At 32.7% G+C, this 21,759-nt stretch overlaps 1 protein-coding gene across 1 annotated transcript; it reads left to right on the plus strand.

Annotated features, from left to right (window-relative positions):
* Positions 1-5,201: 5,201 nt before the first annotated feature.
* On the plus strand, positions 5,202-10,364 carry LOC129307220 (uncharacterized). Its single transcript, XM_054948112.1, has 8 exons — positions 5,202-5,392; positions 6,860-7,088; positions 7,258-7,350; positions 7,792-7,936; positions 8,076-8,186; positions 8,441-8,529; positions 8,621-8,678; positions 10,043-10,364. The coding sequence occupies exons 1-8, from the start codon at positions 5,385-5,387 to the stop codon at positions 10,120-10,122; spliced, it is 813 nt and encodes a 270-aa protein (XP_054804087.1). The 5' UTR covers positions 5,202-5,384; the 3' UTR covers positions 10,123-10,364.
* The last annotated feature ends 11,395 nt before the right edge of the window (positions 10,365-21,759 follow it).

A 21,759-nucleotide genomic window follows, 5' to 3' on the forward strand; every position in this document is an offset into this window, starting at 1 on the left:
TCCCGTCAGTTTTCTTTTCCTTATTTATGAGTTTCTTTCAAACCTCTCTCTCATTTGTTGAGGTTGTGTATTCCCAACGAGTTCCAAATTGTCGCTGTATCAGTCTATCTTTCGCCATTGTTCACTATTCCAGATCGTCGTCCACTGCTATTCGCTGTTGTAGATCGTCGTTTGCCACTGTTCCCTGTTCTAGATTGTCGTCTACTGCTGTTCACTGTTCCAGATCAGTGTCCGCCACTGTTCATTTGTTTCTGTGTCATGTCATGCCATCTGTCTATGTTTTTGCGCCGCCATCACCATCACCGTCACCGCCATCTCCTGCATCACTATTCCATATTTGCATTACTGTTCTAGATCTGCGCTGCTGCTGTACATCGAAGGGAGCGACGCCATGAAGACCTCTGTTGTAGCCGTGTGTCGTTGTTGTACAGCCGAGGAAGCAATGCTGCAAAGACCTCCATTGCTGCCATGAAGATTGCCGTTTTTTCTGCCGTGAAGACTACACTATGAAGGTATTTTTTTAATAATTAATTTATAATGTAATATATTGATATATTTATATATATTTGAGAATAAATTTCATATATATTTTTTTAATAATCAATATTATAGCTAATATATGAATTAGAGTTATATATATTAGAATTATGGAGTATTTGTAGTTGATAATTTAGATTAAATTTGAGGAAACTACTTGAACATTTTATTTTATTTATGAAAATACTTTTAAGGGAGATTATTGTTATTAATTAAATTACAATTGATTGATAGAATTTAGATGCATTATGCTACTAAATTTTTATTTGGATGAATTTATTTTTTTAGTTTAAATGTATTGTGTTGTGAAATTTAATTGTTTGATCATTTGGGAGGTTCTTCTTTTAAGGAAGATGTTGTTGAATTTTTTTTTTTTATAGAAATCTAAGTCTTTTGTTTATTGAATTTTGATAATCATATTAGTGATATGAATTGTAAGTGGATGTCGGCTAATCGACTATTTAGAGAATATTGGGATGGTGTGGATGAATTCATTGAATTTGTATTTTGTTGTGATCAAGACCCCTGTGTAGTCATATATCCTTGTTTGAAATGTTGCTATGGAAAAAGAATAAAACCAATAGAATTGAAAGATTATTTAATATGTAATGGGATTGATCCAACTTATACTTGTTGGACCATGCATGGGGAGACAAGGAATAATGCAAATAACTGGAGGATAGTGCGAGCTACTCAACATTTGATCGTGATAGTGGACATATGATGTTGACCGTCTTGATGAAATGATTCATATATATAACTTCATCGCTGAAGTGTTTTAAATTAAGTTAGAATTTATTTCTATCATATTTTGATAATGACATCTTTTATTGTTTTATAGGTATCTACATAATTACAAGGTTGGGAGTGTGGATACTATGTTATGAAGTTTATGAGAGAAGTAATCACACAACAAGAGTTGATCATTCCTGAAAATGTAAGTCAAAAGCTTTGAAATTAAGTTGATATAATGTTAGTTACTTATATATTGCTTTCATATCTTGTGTAGTATTTTGTTGGAACAAAATATTCGCATTTTGCTATGGAACAAATAGAAGATTTAGTTGAAGAGTTATCAGAATATATTATTGGTTGTTTGTGATAGGAAGTTAGATTTCAATGTTAGAAAAATAACAATAATTTCATTTGTTAGGCTTGTTAGAAATTAAACTAGGTTAGTTAGGAAATTGAAATTCTTGTATCAGTTTCAAATTCTTTTCTTGTATGTAAATTTTTATGTTGATATTATTTTAAAATTAGTTTTTGATATTATGATTTGCCATTATTAAAGAGATGTAAAAGAAAATTTAAAAAATCTAATTTTAAAAAAATTAAAGTAATATATGGGAGCGCTCATTTGAGGAGCGCTCCTGTAAAGTAACATACGGGAGCGCTCTTCAGAGAGCGCTCCTATATGAAGGCATACGGGAGAGCTCTTTATAAAAGCACTCCAGTATGGTTGCATACGGGAGCGCTCTTGTAGAGAGCGCTCCCGTGTGTGATGTGTGGGAGCTCCCTTATGGGAGCACTTTTCGGAAAGCGCTCCCGTATACCATACATACAGGAGTGCTTTTTTTAAGCGCTCCCATATATTTCGGAGTGCTCGATATGGGACGCTTCAAAAGCGCTCCCTAAGGTAAAAAAAAAGAAAGCGCTCCTATAAACTTATTTTGTAGTAGTGATTGGAGTGAAACTTGGAAAGAGAAAGGGAGGGATACAATAAGATATTTTCTTAAATTTTCTTTGACCTTTAATTATATTGAGATAATATATTTATTTTTTAGCTAATACTATTATTTTAGTCTCTATTAAAATCCTCTTAAATATTTATTGTTAATTATCTTGGTACTCTCATGTGTATTTTAATCACCAAACACGCATCCTCTTGTGCTAGAATAAAATATAATTTTGGTTCTTTCATGAGTGAGACTAGTCTAAGAGGATGAAAGGAGCATAATAAAAAGGGGCAAATTACATACACTGACCCCCCTCACATGTTAGGGGTTTTTGTTGTAATTTATGTTTCCCATGTTATATATGTATGTATATATATATATATAGTTAGTTTGTATTCTTTCTATAATTGATAGACATAGTTATTTATTTACCCTATAATTATTCATTTAAATTAATAATTTATGTTTATTTCTTTCTATAAGTGTTTGTTACGTGTATTTATGGTTTTAGTTTTAAGTAATAATTATTTATTTACTCATTTAGTATAATAAGTCATATTTAATTATTTCTATAATTTCTACGTTATTATTAATAATTGTTTATTTATTTTTTTATATATCATGCATTGTCTGCTTAAATTTATTTTTATCAGTTACTCTTTTAGATAAATAATTAGTATTTATTTATTTTTTCTATAATGGTCGCGCACACATTAATGTGTTTCAGTATTAGCAATAGTTGTTTCAACCATAATGCCAAATTATGGACCATCTAGAGTGATTGTGGACAATCGCACCTACTCTGAGATTATTTGGGATTCTTTGCTGTCACCTACTTCAAACCAGATAGTACCTCCCTCTCCCTCTCATTTATCACACTTTTTACTTTCTTCATTATCATTAGTATCCTCACTAGCATTAACCTTAGTCACCCTTTCATCTGCCATGCCTCCACCACCACCACCACCATTCTTTGTGTCACCACCTTTGCCGTTTATGTAGCCACCATCATCGTTTATGCCTTCGCCACAACCGCCTTTTTATTTATAGCCGACTTCAATGCGAATGATGTCTTTGACCAAGCCAAATGGGCATATTTAAATATTTTAGAATATTAGGAATGTATATGTGAGACTTTTTTTAGTGTATTTTTGGTGTAAGTACAATATCCCTTTCTTCCATACTCATTAGGAATGCCTAGAAAATTCCCACAAGTTAACCTAATATAATTTGACCGTGTGTAAATAAATATACATATATTTCTATAATCTTACCTAAATGTGTGCAGGGATAGTTTTTCATAACTTAATTTGTAATTTAATTTTTGTTTCTTCAAATATGATGTTATTTAAAAAAAACATTTGTATAGTTCCCCTTAACTTTTATATAAATCTAATTAATAATGATAATGTTAAAAAAAATTCCAACCTTCTAACCAATTAAATCATCCTAATAGGGGGAAGGTTATACCACTCTACATTAGTCATCCTAAAGTTACGACTAAGATTTTGTCGGCATCATTCTTGCAGATGCAGGCCAAAGAAAGACCTAACGTGCTTTGTTTTGACAGTTCTTCCCCAAATGTCTTGTGCTTTTGTATAGTCTCTTAAAACATGAAGAACATCCTCAATCTCATCATTACAGATCGAGCAGGTAGTATTAGAACAGAGTCCACAACTACTCCGGTGCTCATTTGTTAAAATTTGACCATGGAGAATCGACCACATGATTGTTTTGCACTAGTGGGGTATATTCAATTTCCAAAGCTTCTTCCACTACGTGCCTTCAATTATATCATCGTCTTTAAGAAGATCATACACTGATTTCATGGTAAACTGACTACTCTCGTCAAATCTTCACTTCATTGCTTCACAGCCATTTGATAATGTGGTCTGCTCTAATCTTGATTCTAAAAAATCCCTCAGAATCTTGAACTTATTTGTCATTAAAAAATTAATATAAATAATTAAATTATCCTTAATTCAAATATAAATTGTAATTCATAAGTTTTGTTTTAAAATTCACAACTTTTTTTCTTAAAATCGCAAGAATTTAATAGCAATATACAAGTTTTCATTTAAAATTTTAATATTTTTTAAATGTTGTAAATATCAATTGTCATTTGTAAATTTTATTTTAATATTCACAACTTTTCTTTTTAAAATTACAAAAATACAATAATAATTCACAAGTTCATATTTAAAATTCAGAATTAAAGACAATTTGGTTATTTATATTAATTTTTTAATGATAAAAAAATCTCTAGAAATTTTAAAAAAATTATGACATTTTAAGGGATCAAAATATCATTTACATAATTTAAAGAAATTTTATTGTCATTTTCCCTAAAATTTTCAACTTGTTGAAATATAAGCATATAATAAAAAGGGCAAAAACTAAAAGGCCATAGCTTAAAATCTGATAAAATATAGGGACTGCATGTTAATTTTTCAAAATTTATAACAATGTTTTTAGAATAGGAACAGATATTGAACCAAAAAGGTCAGTGATTCAAGGTTCATATAGTTCAATTAGATTGGACCAATAGTTAAACCAGTGATGTAATAATTAAATTAAAAAAATATATATATATATATATAATAATAATAATCTAAATATGAGAAATAAATATGAAATTATTACTTAACTTAAAAAAATTAAATACTTTAAGTTTATTATAACTTAACAAGTGATATGATACAACATAATATTAAATAATTAAAAAATTAGTCATTTTTAAAAAAAATTAATAAAAAATAAAAAAATATTTTTTCAAACAATTCAATTTTTAAAAATTGAATCTAATTTCAAGCTTAATTTTGGTTCTTAATTCTACCGCAAATTTAAAATGACCTGACTCAACTTCAAAAACAATGTTTATATAATAACCGAACTGAAATTGATACCGATCGAGATCAGCCTGTCCAACTATTTGGTTCGGTTAGATTTTAAAATCACTTAAATAATTTCAAGCTCGTAACACGAGGGCCTAATGCGAAAATCGCGAGCTTCTCCTTCACACGCAAACTCGGTACGCTCGCGGCATTCACCATCGTCAAAAATACGAGAAGCCTTCGCCTGCCGCTTTCCTCTGTCCTCCATCATTACCTCTTGCTGCCCGCCTTTGTTTCTGTGCAATCCCTCGATTGTCCTCTCCATGTCGATGAGTATATGGTTCTGTGAGTCTTGCCGTCTCTGTTCATTCTTTCTTTTTGTAATCCCTGTTTCTAATGTAGTGCCGATGGTTATAATTGAGAGGGAAGTGAAGGAAACTAAAAGGCAAGGGGTTTTGAGGGATACGGATAGGAATTCGGAGCGACGGTGACGAGAGGGAGAGATAGGCGAATTTTACGCTGGATGAGTGAGGAGGAGTTATTAGAATGAAGAGGAACAGATTTCTTCTTTCTTTGGTTATATTATTTCTAACTGTTATGTGTTGTTATGATCATTGTACTGTTTTATTATATTATTCATGTTGAACGAAGTAAATGTGTTCAGATTTCTATATCAGAAGCATTGTGGATTCCTCTGGGTTTCATCTTATAGAAATTATCAGAGTTTTTAACAATGTCCTTATTTTTTGGCCATCTTACTGGAGAAATTATTAGCAATTCCTTGGAAGTAGTGGACAGTGCCTAATATTAATCACATATTTTTATTGAAATATTTTATTGCTTAATAATATTTTATCCCATAAAAATATAATGTATTAAACTAATTATGCATAGTACTATCACAGCTCAACCTCAGTTTGGTTGTTGAATCGTAAACCACTTTTTTTATTGGTTTTGATAAAACTATTTTACTTCGTCGGCTGCCTTGTGCTGTGATTTGCTGAAGTGCTGCATTCATGGAGTAATTCATGATTCTACATCGTACTTGTCTGTGTTTAATTTCGTTCAGTGGCAATTTCATGGTTGGGGATTTAAATTTGAGTTTGTAGCTTCACTTCTTTATCATATCTATACCTCACACCAATCTTTTTCACATTAATTTAAATTGTATTGTTGAAAATACATTATACCTCCTCAATTAAGTTCTAATGATGACTTATGTCAACGTCGGAAAGCAACAAGTATTCCCTTTTCTTTAAACAGAACACAAAACACCCCCTTCTTTACACGAGATAGAGTTAATATTTTATTTTTCTAAAATTAAAGTTCTTCCATTACATTTTAAAGTTGTAATTTGGCTTGAATTCAGGGAAGTCAGATGTATTTTTGTTTCCTTTTTTTTTTTTTGGTTTATCTATTTCTTTTTCCATTTAAATTTGCTGCACACACTGACGTAATGCATCTTTACCTCTTTTGGTGAATGTATTATTATTATTTTTTTTTTTTTGTGGACTGAACTAATTAATTCTCACTATGATTTCGATGTTTGCTTATGTTGAATATGCTGGTGTATTTTCCTTTCAATATGTTACAACGCCTATGATTATTTGTTGCTTTGAATAAAGTATGACGGGTTCTATTCTTTCTTGACAACATTGAACATGCTTGATGCTAATAACTACTGAGTTTTAGTATTTTTTTCCATTTTATCTTTTCTCAGAGCGAAGTAGAATCAATTGCCAGCTCAAAAGCATTATCCAAAGGAGTGATATCAGTTTCAGTGGAATCAATAATCATGTTTAATCCTTGTAGAAATCATAGGCAAAAGCGTAAGAGGATGGACAAACAGACTAATAATGTGACCTTAAAAGAAGAAGCACAAGTGAACCAAACATCAACTGCTGCACCATTGGGAAGGGCAGAAGTTTCCACTGACAATGGGCATACAAATACTCCTTTGATCCATTGTCCACAGAACGTGAGGTCTCAAGCCATATTCATCCTTGACAATGCTTCTCTGCAAAAGGGCCTTGTCAGAAAGGTACTTGTAGGTTAATTAGCAAACATCAATGTGTGAACCTTGTTTATGGGGCTTGATTGTTTGTTGGTTAACTTTGCTGATTTTCTAGTTATGAGGGATTTGTTAAAATTTGTTAATCTTGGTTATAGTACACCTTATTTATTTTGTGGTTTTCTTATGTGTGGTTCAGAAGTGGAAAATTCTGAGTTCAGATGACGATGCCCACCTTTTGCTGAATCAAAAGAAGAATCTTAATGATTATCGTCCTGATATAGTTCATGAGGTTGGTGCTTATTTCCTGGACCTAATCTTCCAATATCTTTAAGGTAAATCAATCAAACTTCTTGAACTAGAGTGAACATGAATAGATAAAAAGTAATGTTGTTTATGAAGGTACTCAAAATTGGATCAATCATTGAACTAATCAAGGCACTTATTGTTCAAATATTAATGGTCAAAACCGTAGTCGAACCGTGATCAAATTGATTAAACAAAGCTTTTTATTAAATTGGTCTAGATTCTAGTTTAATAATTTACCAATTCAACTAGGTAGGTTGGCTTGAATTTCCATACTATACTGTTTATGCAAAAGCTTTTCTCACAAAATAATATGTGCACCATTGATGAATATAGGATTATGGGTTACTTGCACAAGATTTGTGTCATCTCACACATTCCACTCTTGGTTGGTCACATTTTAGAAACAACCTTTGGAATTTTACAGGCTCTCCGCTCCATTTTAGACAGTCCTCTTAATAAAGCTGGCATGGTAGCAGCGATATATGTCAAAATTGATAAAGGAGTTCTTTTTGAAGTCACACCACATGTTCGTCTCCCACGAACATGTAAGCGATTTTGTGGTGTCATTTGTAAGTGTTCCTGCATATGACTTTCCTTCTTCCTTCATTCCGTTTTCTTTCACTGGGAGATTGATGTTTATTTTATATGTTTTTATGAATAATGGAACTTTTTTCCTGAATTCTATTTTGGTCTTATACAATACTTTAGTGGAATTGCTTCAAAAATCCCGTGTGCGTGCCAAAGATACAAATGAAATACTCCTTCGTGTTCTTGAAGAACCTGTGACACGCCATTTACCAGTCAATTCTCACATAGTAGGTGAGTTATTTTTACTGTTGGGTGCTTTTAGGTTTTTTGTTATCTTTCTACTTTGGCCAGTTGGTGATTTTCATGAAGCAAACAGATGTACAAATTAGCTTGCTCGCCATGCGTCTTACAACAATCTTGTTACTACGATTTTTGTAGAACCACCCTTAGGGTGTGGATGCTTTATGCGCTTTAATATGAACTAATTATTACCTTGCATGGTTTTCTATGGCCTTTTATTAAAAAAAATTTGTTGTTTTGAGGAGATGCAGGTCTCTCTTATAATTCGGAAAAGCTAGTTGACATACAGGATTATGTATCAGCCGTGAGTGCTGCTGTTAGTCCCGTATATGTGGTATGTTCCAATTCTATTAATGACTTAGCGTGGCATAAACTCTATTTTGAAGGGTGACATTTGGGTTTCAATAATTGTGATGTGTTCTCAGGTTGGTGCAATGGTGAATGGGAGTGTAAGGAAGGACTACATGCATGATCATATTTCAGGTAAAGGCTTTCCAAAATGGTAAAAGTAACTGTACCTTACAAAAAAATTCAAATTCCACCTTTATAGATAGAATTTAAAATTTTATAATTAAACTCTTGGTTAAATTACCTTAGTGGTTTTGAACGAAAATTTTCCAATGGAATGATTGAGATATTTTGAAAAAATAATTTTCCTTGCTTAAATTACTTCATCCACGAGCGATCTTAAAGCTTAATGGCCTTGGAACCATAATTCCATATTTCGAACCGTCAATCTCTACAAGTATATGTGATTCTCAATGCTTGTGTTCTAGACGTTGTGTCAAGTTGATACACACATATGGCGAAGTGAACTGGAAAGGTTGTCCCATTGACCTGTTAATTACATATCAGATGAAGTCAAAATTAATTGATCACATCACATACCAAACATTATTTTGAAACTTATTCCCACTTCCAATTTCATTCCCAATCCTTTGAAATTCAATATTTATACCAAACATGGCCAAGGGAGCTGGAGCTATTAATTTGAGTTTAGCCTAGATAAGTCTGAAAAATTTTGGGGTTGCTTTGAATACTCGTCTTTTTTTTTTTTAAATGGTATAATGTATATTTACTTCATTAAAAATATAATGTATTTTTAATTAAATTTTACCTCCTAATAAAGTAGTTACTTATCCTTAAATTAATATTATTTTTTTATATTTATTTTTATTTAATAGAGTGTTTCACTTTAAAATAAATATAAAATGATTTATTCATTACAGGCACTTTTGGATAAAAGGTAATAATTATGTTTTAAAATACTAAAAATGTCTTATATTTTTTGAACATTCAATTCTTCAAAAATTATCTTACATTTTTAAATGGAGGGAGTATTAAATATTTATTTCTTAAGACTTATAACATTTTTTTACTAAGAGATATTATGCAAATTTAAGTATGTTGTTACAGATATTTTCTTAATTTATTTAAAAGATCTATAATATTATACTTGTATTATTTTTAATATATAAAATACCTTAAAATGATCTTAAAAATGTATTTGAATCTTTATTTTCTTTAAAAAAATTTAAGTGTCTTCAATATTGTATTCATTTTTTCTTAAGAAAAAAAATATGGGGTCTTCAATATTTTTTAAGTGTCTCAAGAGGTGCATTATATATATATTTTTTATAATAACAACAATAATTATTAATAGTTAAGTAAAAATTCCTCAAGTCATCCTGGAGATAGTATTGCCAATTCTTCTAATAAGAAATCGTGAATCAAGCAATTGAACAACGCTTCATTCATACGTTGTATTACTGACAATGTCTTTTTACTCTGTTTTATCATGATATACTTCATGTACGTTGTGCTAATATCTTTTGTTGCTGTTTCAGTTTCTGGTTATCCACTATCTGCTAAATGCTGCATGGGGCTGATCTGTGAGGCGTTGGAGCAAAAATGGAATATCTTCTGAGTATATTCCGTTTGTTAATCGGTCAATCAGATGGATATAATAGAATGAATCAATAAAAATTGCAAGTATATTCTCCTTATTCATGTCAAGATTTTTAGCTTCTTCTTCTTTTCTTTTTTTTTTGGGGCAGATCAAAATTTCTTGTTTAAAATCAGCTAAAGAACCTGCAGTAGCAGCTGGAGTGGGAACTGTATCTCACAATGTTCTTTCCAGGGTAAATTAAAAATTTAGTAGCATACTAATTGCCCTGTGGTCTGTGGCAATTTTGAGGTTGGGTCAGGCGACTAGGTTTTGGAGCACCCCATGCAGCCCTACTAATTGGTCTGCAAAATTATTTGGGGAGAATGACAATTTAAGATATGACAAAATGGTTGAATGGCACATGAAGACTTCATCAGAATTTAAATTTTTAAATATTGAAGAATTTTGAAAAGTTTTGCTCACATTAATTTTGTTACGAGGTCCATAATTGTCATTCTCCTTATTATTATTTAACTCATTACAAGTAGGTATGTCATACTCATAATAGTGGCTCTCCAAATTACGTGGCAAATATTTGATTGTATTTTAAATTTATAATGTATTTTAATGATTTAGAAAGAATTTTATTGTTATTAGGATAACCAATTTTTTTAAAAAAATTTGATTTTGTTTTTAGCAAAAAATATAAAAAGTGGTCAATTCGCATCTTTCCAAAACAAGAAAAAAATTATATTGTTAGCGAGTTCCCATTTCTACTGGGCTCAAGCTGGGGCAAAAACTAACTCTCGAGGAAGTGAGTTTTCCAACTCGCACATGTTACCCTATACCTTATGGCAAGTTAGCTTGTAGCTTGTGAGTTGACTCATATTACTAGTTCTACTCTTAGTTTTTAACAACCATATAAATAAAGTCTTTAGGGACTAGCCATTTTTATGTAATAATAAAGAATTGCATTTATTCAAGTGCTATAATCAAATTCTAATTTCAAAAATTAAAAGGCAATTATAAGCATATGAAAGAGTAAAATATACAAGTATCTATACAGTAGGGGATGTGAGTTTTCCCAAATATGCTTTCTATACATCATAGCATATACAAAACCATTTTATCAGCATAAGCATACAAGTGTAAAAAAAAATGCATATGTGATCAAATTTGAATTTCAAATTACTTCTTGAATCCATACAACTTTTGTAAAAAGGGGACAGAAATGCTTTGAAAATTTTTTTATAGGAACACTAGATACTCTTATATTTTATGACTCGTTTGGTACAGAGCAATGTTTTTTATAGAAGTGGAAGTGAAAGTAGAAGTAAAAGTAAAATTTAAAAGTTTATTTGATATCCAAATGGAAGTGAGATATAATTTATATTATATATATAGTTATATTTTGAAAATATCAAAATACACTTAAAATAAAAATAAAAAAGTCCTCGTCTTCCTTCATTGTTCACTAGAAAACCAAGATTTGTTCATCTTCCACCAATTCTTAAAATACCCAAACAAGACTAACCTACCAAATTTCAAGATTTTTTGTTGGAAAAAGTATGTAATGAAAATTAGAGAATGAAAAATTGAAATTGAATAATATAAACACCAAAATCGTGCCTAAAAAGTTGCCAAGCTAAAATTGACCATTTTTGCTATAAATCAAGAGTAGCTAGAACCCATATTTACAAGCCTTGTCATTGGCGGAGAACCATTGGTAGTCATCCAAGATTTGTTTCTTTGATTCAATTTTCAGGTAAAGGACGGCGGAGAATCATCCCAAATTCACTGCGACGGACAATCATCCCAGACTCACTAGAACGGAGGATCATCACAAACTCGCTTTGACAGAGAATCGTCACGATGGTTGCTGGAGGAAGGCTGTTGCTACTGGCTGACGGTCGTTGCCACTGGTGGAGGGCCGTTGCTGTCGCTATCATTGTTGCTGGTGAAGGGTTGCTTACAGCTTGTAAGAACACTGTGAAAGAGGGAGAAGGCAGGGGCAAACGAGTCTAAGGGCATGATGGAACCTATTTTCATTGGGTAAGGCATAAAACCCAATTCCATCGATTTTGATGAAACTGGGTTCCCTAGAAAATCGGGTTCTATAGTACCAAACACACAAAAATATTGATTTCACTGCCACTTCAACTTTCCTCACCTCAATTCCTTCCTACCAAATAAGCCATTAGTTGAAACAATATTGCCTTATGACTTTTAAAAAGGGTACAATTTTGCCATGTTATCAGAGTTGACTGTTTATTGACCGTTTGCTTCATTTTATTTGCTATGTGGCAAACACATGGCATTTTAAAAAATTAAAAAAAAAAGCACTAGCAAGCTGCCACCTTTATCACTATCATTGTCAAAAAAGAAATAATTGCCTAAAAATTAATCAATCCAAAACTCAACAACAATCAATCCCAAAGAAAATTGCACAAGACCAGATAAGAAATCAAAGATTAGAAAATCATAGATAAAAGAAATGAAGCAAATCAAAGTGAAAGGGGGGTTTAAAGAAAGGAATCGAACATAAAGAAATTGGACATCAAGCCCAAATCAAAGAAAGGTATCAAACACAAAGGAATTGGCCATCCTCCATTTCAGTTGCTTTAGTCTGACATGCAATCTTAGCACATGCTTGAAGGAGAGGAGGTGATAGACAAAGGATAAGGTTATCAAGAATCTTAGCCATGTTTGAGCTTGAAGATGAATGTGAAAGTCCTCCTGATTTAGCTAGAATTGTATAAACCAAGATCTATATAAGATTCATTCAAGTACAAAGGGACAGATCGACAAGATAAAAGGTGAGGTTTTCAAAGGGAGGGTGTTAAACCAGGAGCAAGAGTGACATAGGTTTTTGATAGACAATACATATTGGAATTAGAGAGGTCAAGCTCAGTGACAGAGGTGTTAACGGGGCAAACATCAAACCAAGAGCATAGTTGGACATCATCTTTATTCTAAGAGGAGAGGGAAGAGTCTAGGTCTTTCATTGGGGTAGAGAGAAAGAGAGGTAGAGGGTATAGATGGAAAAAAAGAGAGTGTGGAAATAGAATCAGAACTCTTATTCTTTAATCTTTTTTGGGCAGAAAATAGAAAAAGAAGATGATGATGATGGTAAAGGAGGAAGAGGAGAAGCTACAACGTTTGCAGCCACGTGCGAGTAATGAAGGTATAAGCAATTTTTTTATTTTTTTTAAATGCCATATGTTTGCCATGTGGCAAATAAAATGGAACAAACTGTCAACCTTGACAATAGGGAAAAATTGCATCCTTTTTAAGTTTCAAGACGACATTACTCTATCTAAAAAGTAAGAATACCTAGTGTTCTTTTCAGAAAACTTTCAGGGCATTTTTGCCTCATAATCCATAATAATTTATAACTTTTCAAATATTGTTTCTTAAAGCATGGTCATATAGTATAAATATCATCCTTGTACTTAATCATTATTCAGGTGATTCAATATCAAACCAAAATTCATACTGTTCAAATGCTTAGAAACCCTGGTTGGCTTGACCTTACTCAAGCTATACGGGCTGGTCGAGTCAGACACCGAACAAGGGTCAAACCTTGCCTTGCTTAAAGTACACAATTTTTTTTCCTTTTTAAATTTTTTATTTGTGAATTGTTTAATAGTATTATCATTTTTAAGATTTATCATGTCTTCATGGACATTTGTTAATATTATGTAAAAGAAATTGGTACTTAGCATATATAATTTTAAAAATAACTACTTTTATCTTGATATTAGTTTCATAAAAATGTATTTTCAATTATAGTAATAATATTTTTTTGTTGAAGGATAAAATCTTTTTTGTTTTTAAAAATTATTTTCTAAAAGAGTTCTTTCGAGTAAGGCTAAACCCAACCTAAGCGTTCAGGCACAGGGTTGGTCTGTAACATTTCAAAAAATTTTCCCATGATTTATTAATCTAATAAAGGGTAATTATGAAAATTTAAGTATAATTGGGTTTGAGGATAGTTAGAGATGTCTATTAGGTTTGGCTTTAGCTTTTGGATTGGGTTTGAAAGTGAATTTGGTCACTCGGGCTCAAATTGTAAAGAGAAATTGAATTTTTAGCCTACTGTACATTATGTTATGGCATAAAAAATTATGCCATAGCATAATTTCTTGAACTAATTTTTAAAACATGAAATTCAATTTGAAAAAAAGAGTGTGAGACCTGAAACAAGAGGGAGACCAACAGAGTGTTTTCTTTGCTAGGGCATCAACACTTGGGCATTTTGGAGGTTGCCTTCTTCATCTCTTCTTCTTTCCTTTACACATTTTGGAAGTGAGATTTAAGGTTGGGAGATGATGATTTTCAGATTTAAAGCTATGGGTTTAAACCCATTAGTTTAAATGACACTAATGGAAGTTGTTTAAGTATTTTACACATAGTTTAGAGGTTTTTACAAGATTGTAAGCTTGGGTTATCTATTTTGGACGAAATCTAGACCTCCAAAGTGTAATTTTGGATTGTTGGGTGTTATATTAGTGATTATTTAAGTTAATGGAAGTTAAATGGAGTTAATAAAAATTAATAAACCTAATGGTTATACTTAGGTGCAAGAGATTGGAATTTTGAATAATTAAAGTGTTGATTTATGGAAGTTGGAAGAGTGTTTATAATGATTTTAATGATGATTAGTATAATTAATTATAGACCAATCATCTTGTGCACCATTCAAGCTTTGGTATAACTTGTGAAGAACTTTTATTGAGGGGGTAAACCTTTGACTTCTCAAAATTTGAGGTAACTGGGGAAAACCTAATTTATATAATTGAATATTAATTGATTATTTATTGAAATGGTTGATTTAAAAGATGTTTAATATTTTTAAACTCATGATGCAAATTTGGCATGGTTGGTGATGTATTACTGTTGTAATTATATATATGTTCATATACATGTTAATAGTAATGATGAATGAGAAATTGTGATTATGTACTAGTTGTGTGTGGAGTGAGTTAAATGTGAGTATGGATATATGGATTCATAATATGAATGGTTGATTAGAATGCATATACATATGTGATATACGTGCATTGCATGATTATTGGCAGGAGTTTGCCAAAGGAGATGAGTAGTTGACTAAACCCATGTGATATTGGCAGTGACTGTTGAAATCAAGAGCTTGTCTTGGCACTTACCATTAAAATCAGGAGGTAGCCCTTGTCTTATAGTTGATTTGGGATTGTTTCACTTATTCTATAAGGGACTCAAACCTAACTAGTCTCCACTGATTCATGAGGAGGCTAGTTTAGGGGTACGAAAATCCATTGTTGTTAGTATTGGGGGAAATCAAATTACATAAGTGAGTGAATTGACCCTGACTCGGTAGCTCCTCACGAGTGGAAGGCTAGGTTAGTCTTTGAAGGGTGTAGCCACCGAATAACCACCAATTTCATGTCGGAGATAATCAAGAGGATATAAGGTTAGCATATGATCATGCATTCATTCCTGACTATATGATTGTTAGTATTGTGGTTCGATATGGTTTAGAGATGCATGGTTAGTATTATTGTGACCCCAGGTTATGCATTATTGATATATGGGAATCCCAACCTCCACACCAAGGTGGCAAGAGGACACAAGGCTCTAGTAAGGTACGTTCAGAAGACCTTACTATACACTCCATCAAAATTGATGCTTTAGAGAAAGCTATGGAAGAGATGGTGGTTAGAGTAGAGAAGGTTGAGGGTGACATGGGTACGTTGGAGAACCACACTCTCAAAGAGATTGAAGGGATGAAGAGTAGTGTGGATGCCTTGCAAAACTCAGAGGATCAACGGGATGATGCCGTTAAATCCTTGGAGGTGAAGGTGATGGAGGCTATCACCGCAATGCAACAACAACTCAACACTCTTAAGACTTCCTTAGAGGCAAAAGGAAGGAATCTATTATTGGATGGAAATAGTAGAATCAGGGAATTGAGAATGGATCTTCCCAAACCAAAAGAATTTAAAGGTGTACGGGATGCCCAAGAAGTTGAGAACTTCTTATGGCAAATGGATCGCTACGCCGACACCTTAGGGATAATAGACGATTAAACCAAGGTACGTACTGCTGCTTACTTCCTTACTGATAATGCAATGTTATGGTGGCAAAGGAAGCATGCAGACATAGAGAAGGGGCTTTGTACCATCAATACTTGGGAAGACTTTAAGAAGGAATTGAAGAGACAATTCTATCCAGAGAACGTGGTCTATGTAGCTGGCAAGAAGTTGAGAGAACTGAAACATAAGACTACTATCTCAGACTATGTGCAGGAATTTACCTCTTTAACTCTTCAGATTCCAAATCTGAGCAGTGAAGAGGGTCTCTTCTACTTTGTTGATGGTCTTTAAAATTAGGCCAAGCATGAGTTGCAGCGGCGGTGTGTCAAGACCATCAACGAAGCCATAGTGGTCGCCGAGAGTCTCTCAGAGTTTCAAAGGAAAAGAGGTGAATCTCCTAAGAATAGATTTCCTAACCCTAACCTTGAGAATGGTGGGGGAGGAAATGGTAAAGGGACAAACCTTGAAGGGAAGGTGACTAACAAGGGAGACATTGAGAAGGGATCCCAGACAAAGCAGAAGGAAAAGAGGGAACTTAGCTACTTTGTATGTCAAGGCCCTCATAGGATGAAGGATTGCCCGAAGTTGGGGTCGTTATCTGCTTTGGTGCAAAGGCAGGAGGCGCAAGAGGAAGAGGAAAATCCTATGATGGGATCAATTCAACTCCTCAACACTTCTAAAGCCCAACCTTCACAAGGCAGTGGGTTAATGCATGTGAAGGCTAAGCTAAATGGGAAGCCTGTCAGCATCATGGTGGATGCTGGGGTTGACCACAACTTCATTTCTCCAGAAGGGGCCAAGAGGGTAGGTCTTAAAGTTGAAAAGGGAGGAGGTTTATTGAAAGTCTCTAATTCTCCTCCTCAACCCTTAGTTGGCATTGCTCGAGGGGTCGAGCTATGTCTTGGGGATTGGCATGGAAAGACAGATTTCTCAGTGGCTCGGATGGACGACAACAAGGTGGTGCTTGGTTTGGAGTTTATGTAAAAGGTAAAAGCTTTTATCATGCCATATCATAATGTATTCTGCATCCTCGAGGGAGGAGTTGCTCGTACGGTACCCACTTCAAGTGGTGAAATTTCATGATTATTAACCATGCGGGTATTAAAGGAGGATAGCATGCAAGGAAGGCCAAGGATGATCTTATCTCAGGGGGAGATGAATCATCAAAGGACTAAGAAGAAGAAGGATCCTTGTGGGAAGAATCCTCAACACATGAATCAAGTCAGTGACGAGGGCGTCACTGGATTAGGTGGGCGAGAATGTCACAACCTATATTCAAATATAAGAGAACCTACAAAGTTGTGGAATTTTTAGAGACCTCCAGAATAACGGAGAGAATTCCAGAGCTTTCAACAAGGGTCTAATATATTCTAGAATGTTTTAGAAGCATCTAGAACAATCTAGAATTATCTAGAGAAATCTAGAAAGATCTAGAAGTTTCTAGAAGGTTTTAGAAACTTATGGAGGAATGTGGAGATATCTAGAATATTCTAGGATGTTCTCGAATATTCCACATATATCTTGAGGGATAGTCTCTAGAAACTTCTTTGTAAATATATATATATATATATATATTTGTTGTAGATATTTTTATAGAATATTCTAGAGATAGAATGTACACCGTAGGATCGAATCAATCCCAACCGTCCATTAAGGAGGTGGGAATTTTCTAGAGAAAGGGAAAGGCCTATAAATACCCCTCACCCCTCATTTGTAAACTCAAGCATAGTGTAAAAGCTCTTAAAGTTCATTCACTCAAGCTCTCTACTCTCTACTTGTGCATCTAGCTCTCTTAGCCTCTTTGCCTACTGGTGGGATTCAGCTGACTTAGCAAAGATTAAGAGAGGGATCAAGCTAAGGCCGGCACGGTTCAAGGGAAGGGAGTTCCAAGGCTGTGACAACGTGGTATATATATGATTATGTGTTTGAAGCCTAGTCACATGGTTGTTATTGTTGTGGCCGAAGCTATATGTTATCATACATACTTTTATATGTGTGTGTTTATTGCCAATTGTATATGTTTTTGATTGATATGCAACTATAAAGAATAGGTGAAACTTGGTTACTAAGTGGTTTATACTCATCCCTCAAATTTTAATATTTTTAGGGCCTAGCTCATCGGGTCAAAACCAAGAAAAATGAGCTGAGGCATAGGATTGTAGAGTAATTCTTTGTATGCCTCTTTATATTGTTTTATGTGTATTAAGATTGTTAACTTGCCAACTAGGATTCACGTGAATATGTTTATATTACTTGCATTATTATTATATCACACTTGTATATTTTGTGCCCTAGGTTAATGAGTTTTGGTTGTAAACCTAATATAGGGCTAAAATATTTGTGCAAGTAGGAATATGTGTATTTTGACTAGTTTGAAATGAAAATGATTACTTTGTGCAAAAAATTCCTCCCCTTTATGTTTTATGTGTTATGAGGTTGAATGGTGAATTTATGATAATGTATTTTTGGTTGAGTGTTGTGTTTTGCATGAGTTTTATATGGTCTATTAAGTGTAGTTTAAGGGTGGTTATGAGCTTATGGCACTTGGTTGTGATTTTGGACACTCTTGTTATGTATTACAAGTATAAATGGGTAAGTTTATATTTTGGTGTTTAACTTTTGATTGAGAAATGATTTGAATGTGAAACTAGTGCCATTAGCTAGATCTTGGAGAAAGCTTTTTATAGACACCTAAGATCACCTCAATTAGATGTCGGCTCAATTAGATGTCGGCGAAGATTTGGTGTGTGTCGAAAGTTTGAGCAAGAAATCTGCCATGATAGCTTTTCTGCAGTTCATGCTACAGCATAAAATTTTATGATGTAGCACAGTTGTTCCAAAATCCTTTTTTTTCCCCTATGTTGACCCCAATTTGATGTTATCTTACCTTGTAAGATGTCCATGCTTTTGTATACATGTTTTGCTCTAATTTATTTTTTTTAAAATGATTTTAAATGATTTTATAACATTTTAAGTTTAAAAACTTGGGATCCCATTTATGTAAATTTTACAAACTTGATAATTTACTTAGGTTAGTCCAGTAATTGCCTCAATTATGGAGTTAATTGTGTCAGTATAGGAGACTTTGCATGGCCCATATAACATATCAAGTTGGGCATTGGATAAGGGTGATGCCTGGCTTATGTGCACTCCTAATTCATATAATAGATACTTATTTCTAAAACTCCCACAAGCATTTGAAAACTATATTTATATATACATGTTACAATAAGAATTAAATCTTGATTACCTTAACCTTTCAAGTTAAAAGGATAATAAAGCAAGCTAGAATCATTTCACAAACCCTCCACATCACATCATGATCCAAAAGCAGAATCCAGTTATTAAAAGCCTAAATTGAGGCCTATAGAGTCTCCAACATCAACCTATATCACTAACAATACTTTACCAAAGAGAATATGATAATACAACCTCTTCAACTAACTGAAATTAATTTTTTCCCAAATGTCATAAATACCAAATTACCTAATTAAAGTCGAATGACTAGCACTTACATCAATTTCAACCACTCAAATTGATTTCCCATTTAACTTCAAATAAACCCTTAGCAATGAAAGAATCTTGAGTCCAAAATAATAAATCAAATCAATTCCAACCCATTAAAATTTTAGACATAGCATCCTTAGAATTCAAAGTTTCTAATTTATTAGTTTTTAGGCCAAACAATTATACAATTATCAAAATCAAAAATATCAAGGGAATTCATATTAAATACTCCAAAAATCCAAAATTCATCATAGGCGAAACTTGGTTACTAAGTGGTTGTATTAATCCCTCAAATTTTAATATTTTGTAGGGCCTAGCTCATCGGGTCAAAACCAAGAAAAATGAGCTGAGGCATAGGATTGTAGAGTAATTCTTTGTATGCCTCTTTATATTGTTTTATGTGTATTAAGATTGTTAAACTTGCCAACTAAGATTCACGTGAATATGTTTATATTACTTGCATTATTATTATATCACACTTGTATTTGTGTCCTAGGTTAATGAGTTTTGGTTGTAAACTCTAATATAGGGCCAAATATTTGTGCAAGTAGGAATATGTGTATTGACTAGTTTTGAAATGAAAATGATTACTTTGTGCAAAAAATTCCCCCCTTTTATGTTTTATGTGTTATGATGGTTGAATGGTGAATTTATGATATATGTATTTTGGTTGAGTGTTGTGTTTTGCATGAGTTTATATGGTCTATTAAGTGTAGTTTAAGGGTGGTTATGAGCTTATGGCACTTGATTGTGATTTTGGACACTCTTGTTATGTATTGCAAGTATAAATGGGGTAAGTTTATATTTTGGTGTCTAAACTTTTGATGAGAAATGATTTGAATGTGAAACTAGTGCCATAGCTAGATCTTGGAGAAAGTTTTTTATAGACACTTAGATCACCTCAATTAGATGTCAGCGAAGATTTGGTGTGTATCGAAAGTTTGAGCAAGAAATCTGCCATGATAGCTTTTTCTGTAGTTTATGCTACAGCATAAAATTTTATGATGTAGCGCAGTTGTTCCAAAATTCCTTTTTTTCCCTATGTTGACCCCAATTTGATGTTATCTTACCTTGTAAGATGTCCATGCTTTGTATACATGTTTTGCTCTAATTTTATTTTTAAAAATGATTTTAATGATTTTAAACATTTTAAGTTTTGAAAACTTAGGATCCTATTTATGTAAATTTTACAAACTTGATAATTTACTTAGGTTAGTCCAGTAATTGCCTCAATTATGGAGTTAATTGTGTCAGTATGGGAGACTTTGCATGGCCCATATAACATATCAAGTTGGGTATCGGATAAGGGTGATGCCTGGCTTATGTGCACTCCTAATTCATATAATAGATACTTATTTCTAAAACTCCCACAAGCATTTGAAAACTAGATTTATATATACATGTTACAATAAGAATTAAATCTTGATTACCTCAACCTTTCAAGTTAAAAGGATAATAAAGCAAGCTAGAATCATTTCACAACCCCTCCACATCATGATCCAAAAGCAGAATCCAGTTATTAAAAGCCTAAATTGAAGCCTATAGAGTCTCCAACATCAACCTATATCACTACAATACTTACCAAAGAGAATATGATAATACAACCTCTTCAACTAACTGAAATTAATTTTTTCCCAAATGTCATAAATACCAAATTACCTAATTAAAGTTGAATGACTAGCACTTACATCAATTTCAACCACTCAAATTGATTTCCCATTTACCTTCAAATAACCCTTAGCAATGAAAGAATCTTGAGTCCAAAATAATAAATCACATCAATTCCAAACCCATTAAAATTTTAGACATAGCATCCTTAGCATTCAAAGTTTCTAATTATTAGTTTTTAGGCCAAACAATTATACAATTATCAAAATCAAAAATATCAAGGGAATTCATATTAAATACTCCAAAAATCCAAAATTCATCATAACTTCCAATCCAACTAAATTCATTTTCCAACAAATATCTTTAGGTTTTCTAAAGTTATTAGGGCCTATTTGGTATCTTGAAATGTTTTTGATAGAAATGGAGATGGAGATGGAAGTGGGTTTTAAAAGTATGTTTAGTATGTATTTGGAATCAATCTAGCTAA

This window comes from Prosopis cineraria, unplaced genomic scaffold (assembly GCF_029017545.1).
Source record: "Prosopis cineraria cultivar Desert tree isolate PC_DT_omini unplaced genomic scaffold, ASM2901754v1 PC3, whole genome shotgun sequence".
Lineage (NCBI taxonomy): Eukaryota > Viridiplantae > Streptophyta > Magnoliopsida > Fabales > Fabaceae > Prosopis > Prosopis cineraria.

What these genes read in the sequence shown, in the direction of transcription:
- LOC129307220 (XM_054948112.1), top strand. An exon ending in AAAAGGGCCTTGTCAGAAAG is followed by an intron (nt 7,089 to 7,257) that starts GTACTTGTAGGT and finishes TGTGTGGTTCAG; the next exon opens with AAGTGGAAAATTCTGAGTTC. An exon ending in CATGCATGATCATATTTCAG is followed by an intron (nt 8,679 to 10,042) that starts GTAAAGGCTTTC and finishes TTGCTGTTTCAG; the next exon opens with TTTCTGGTTATCCACTATCT.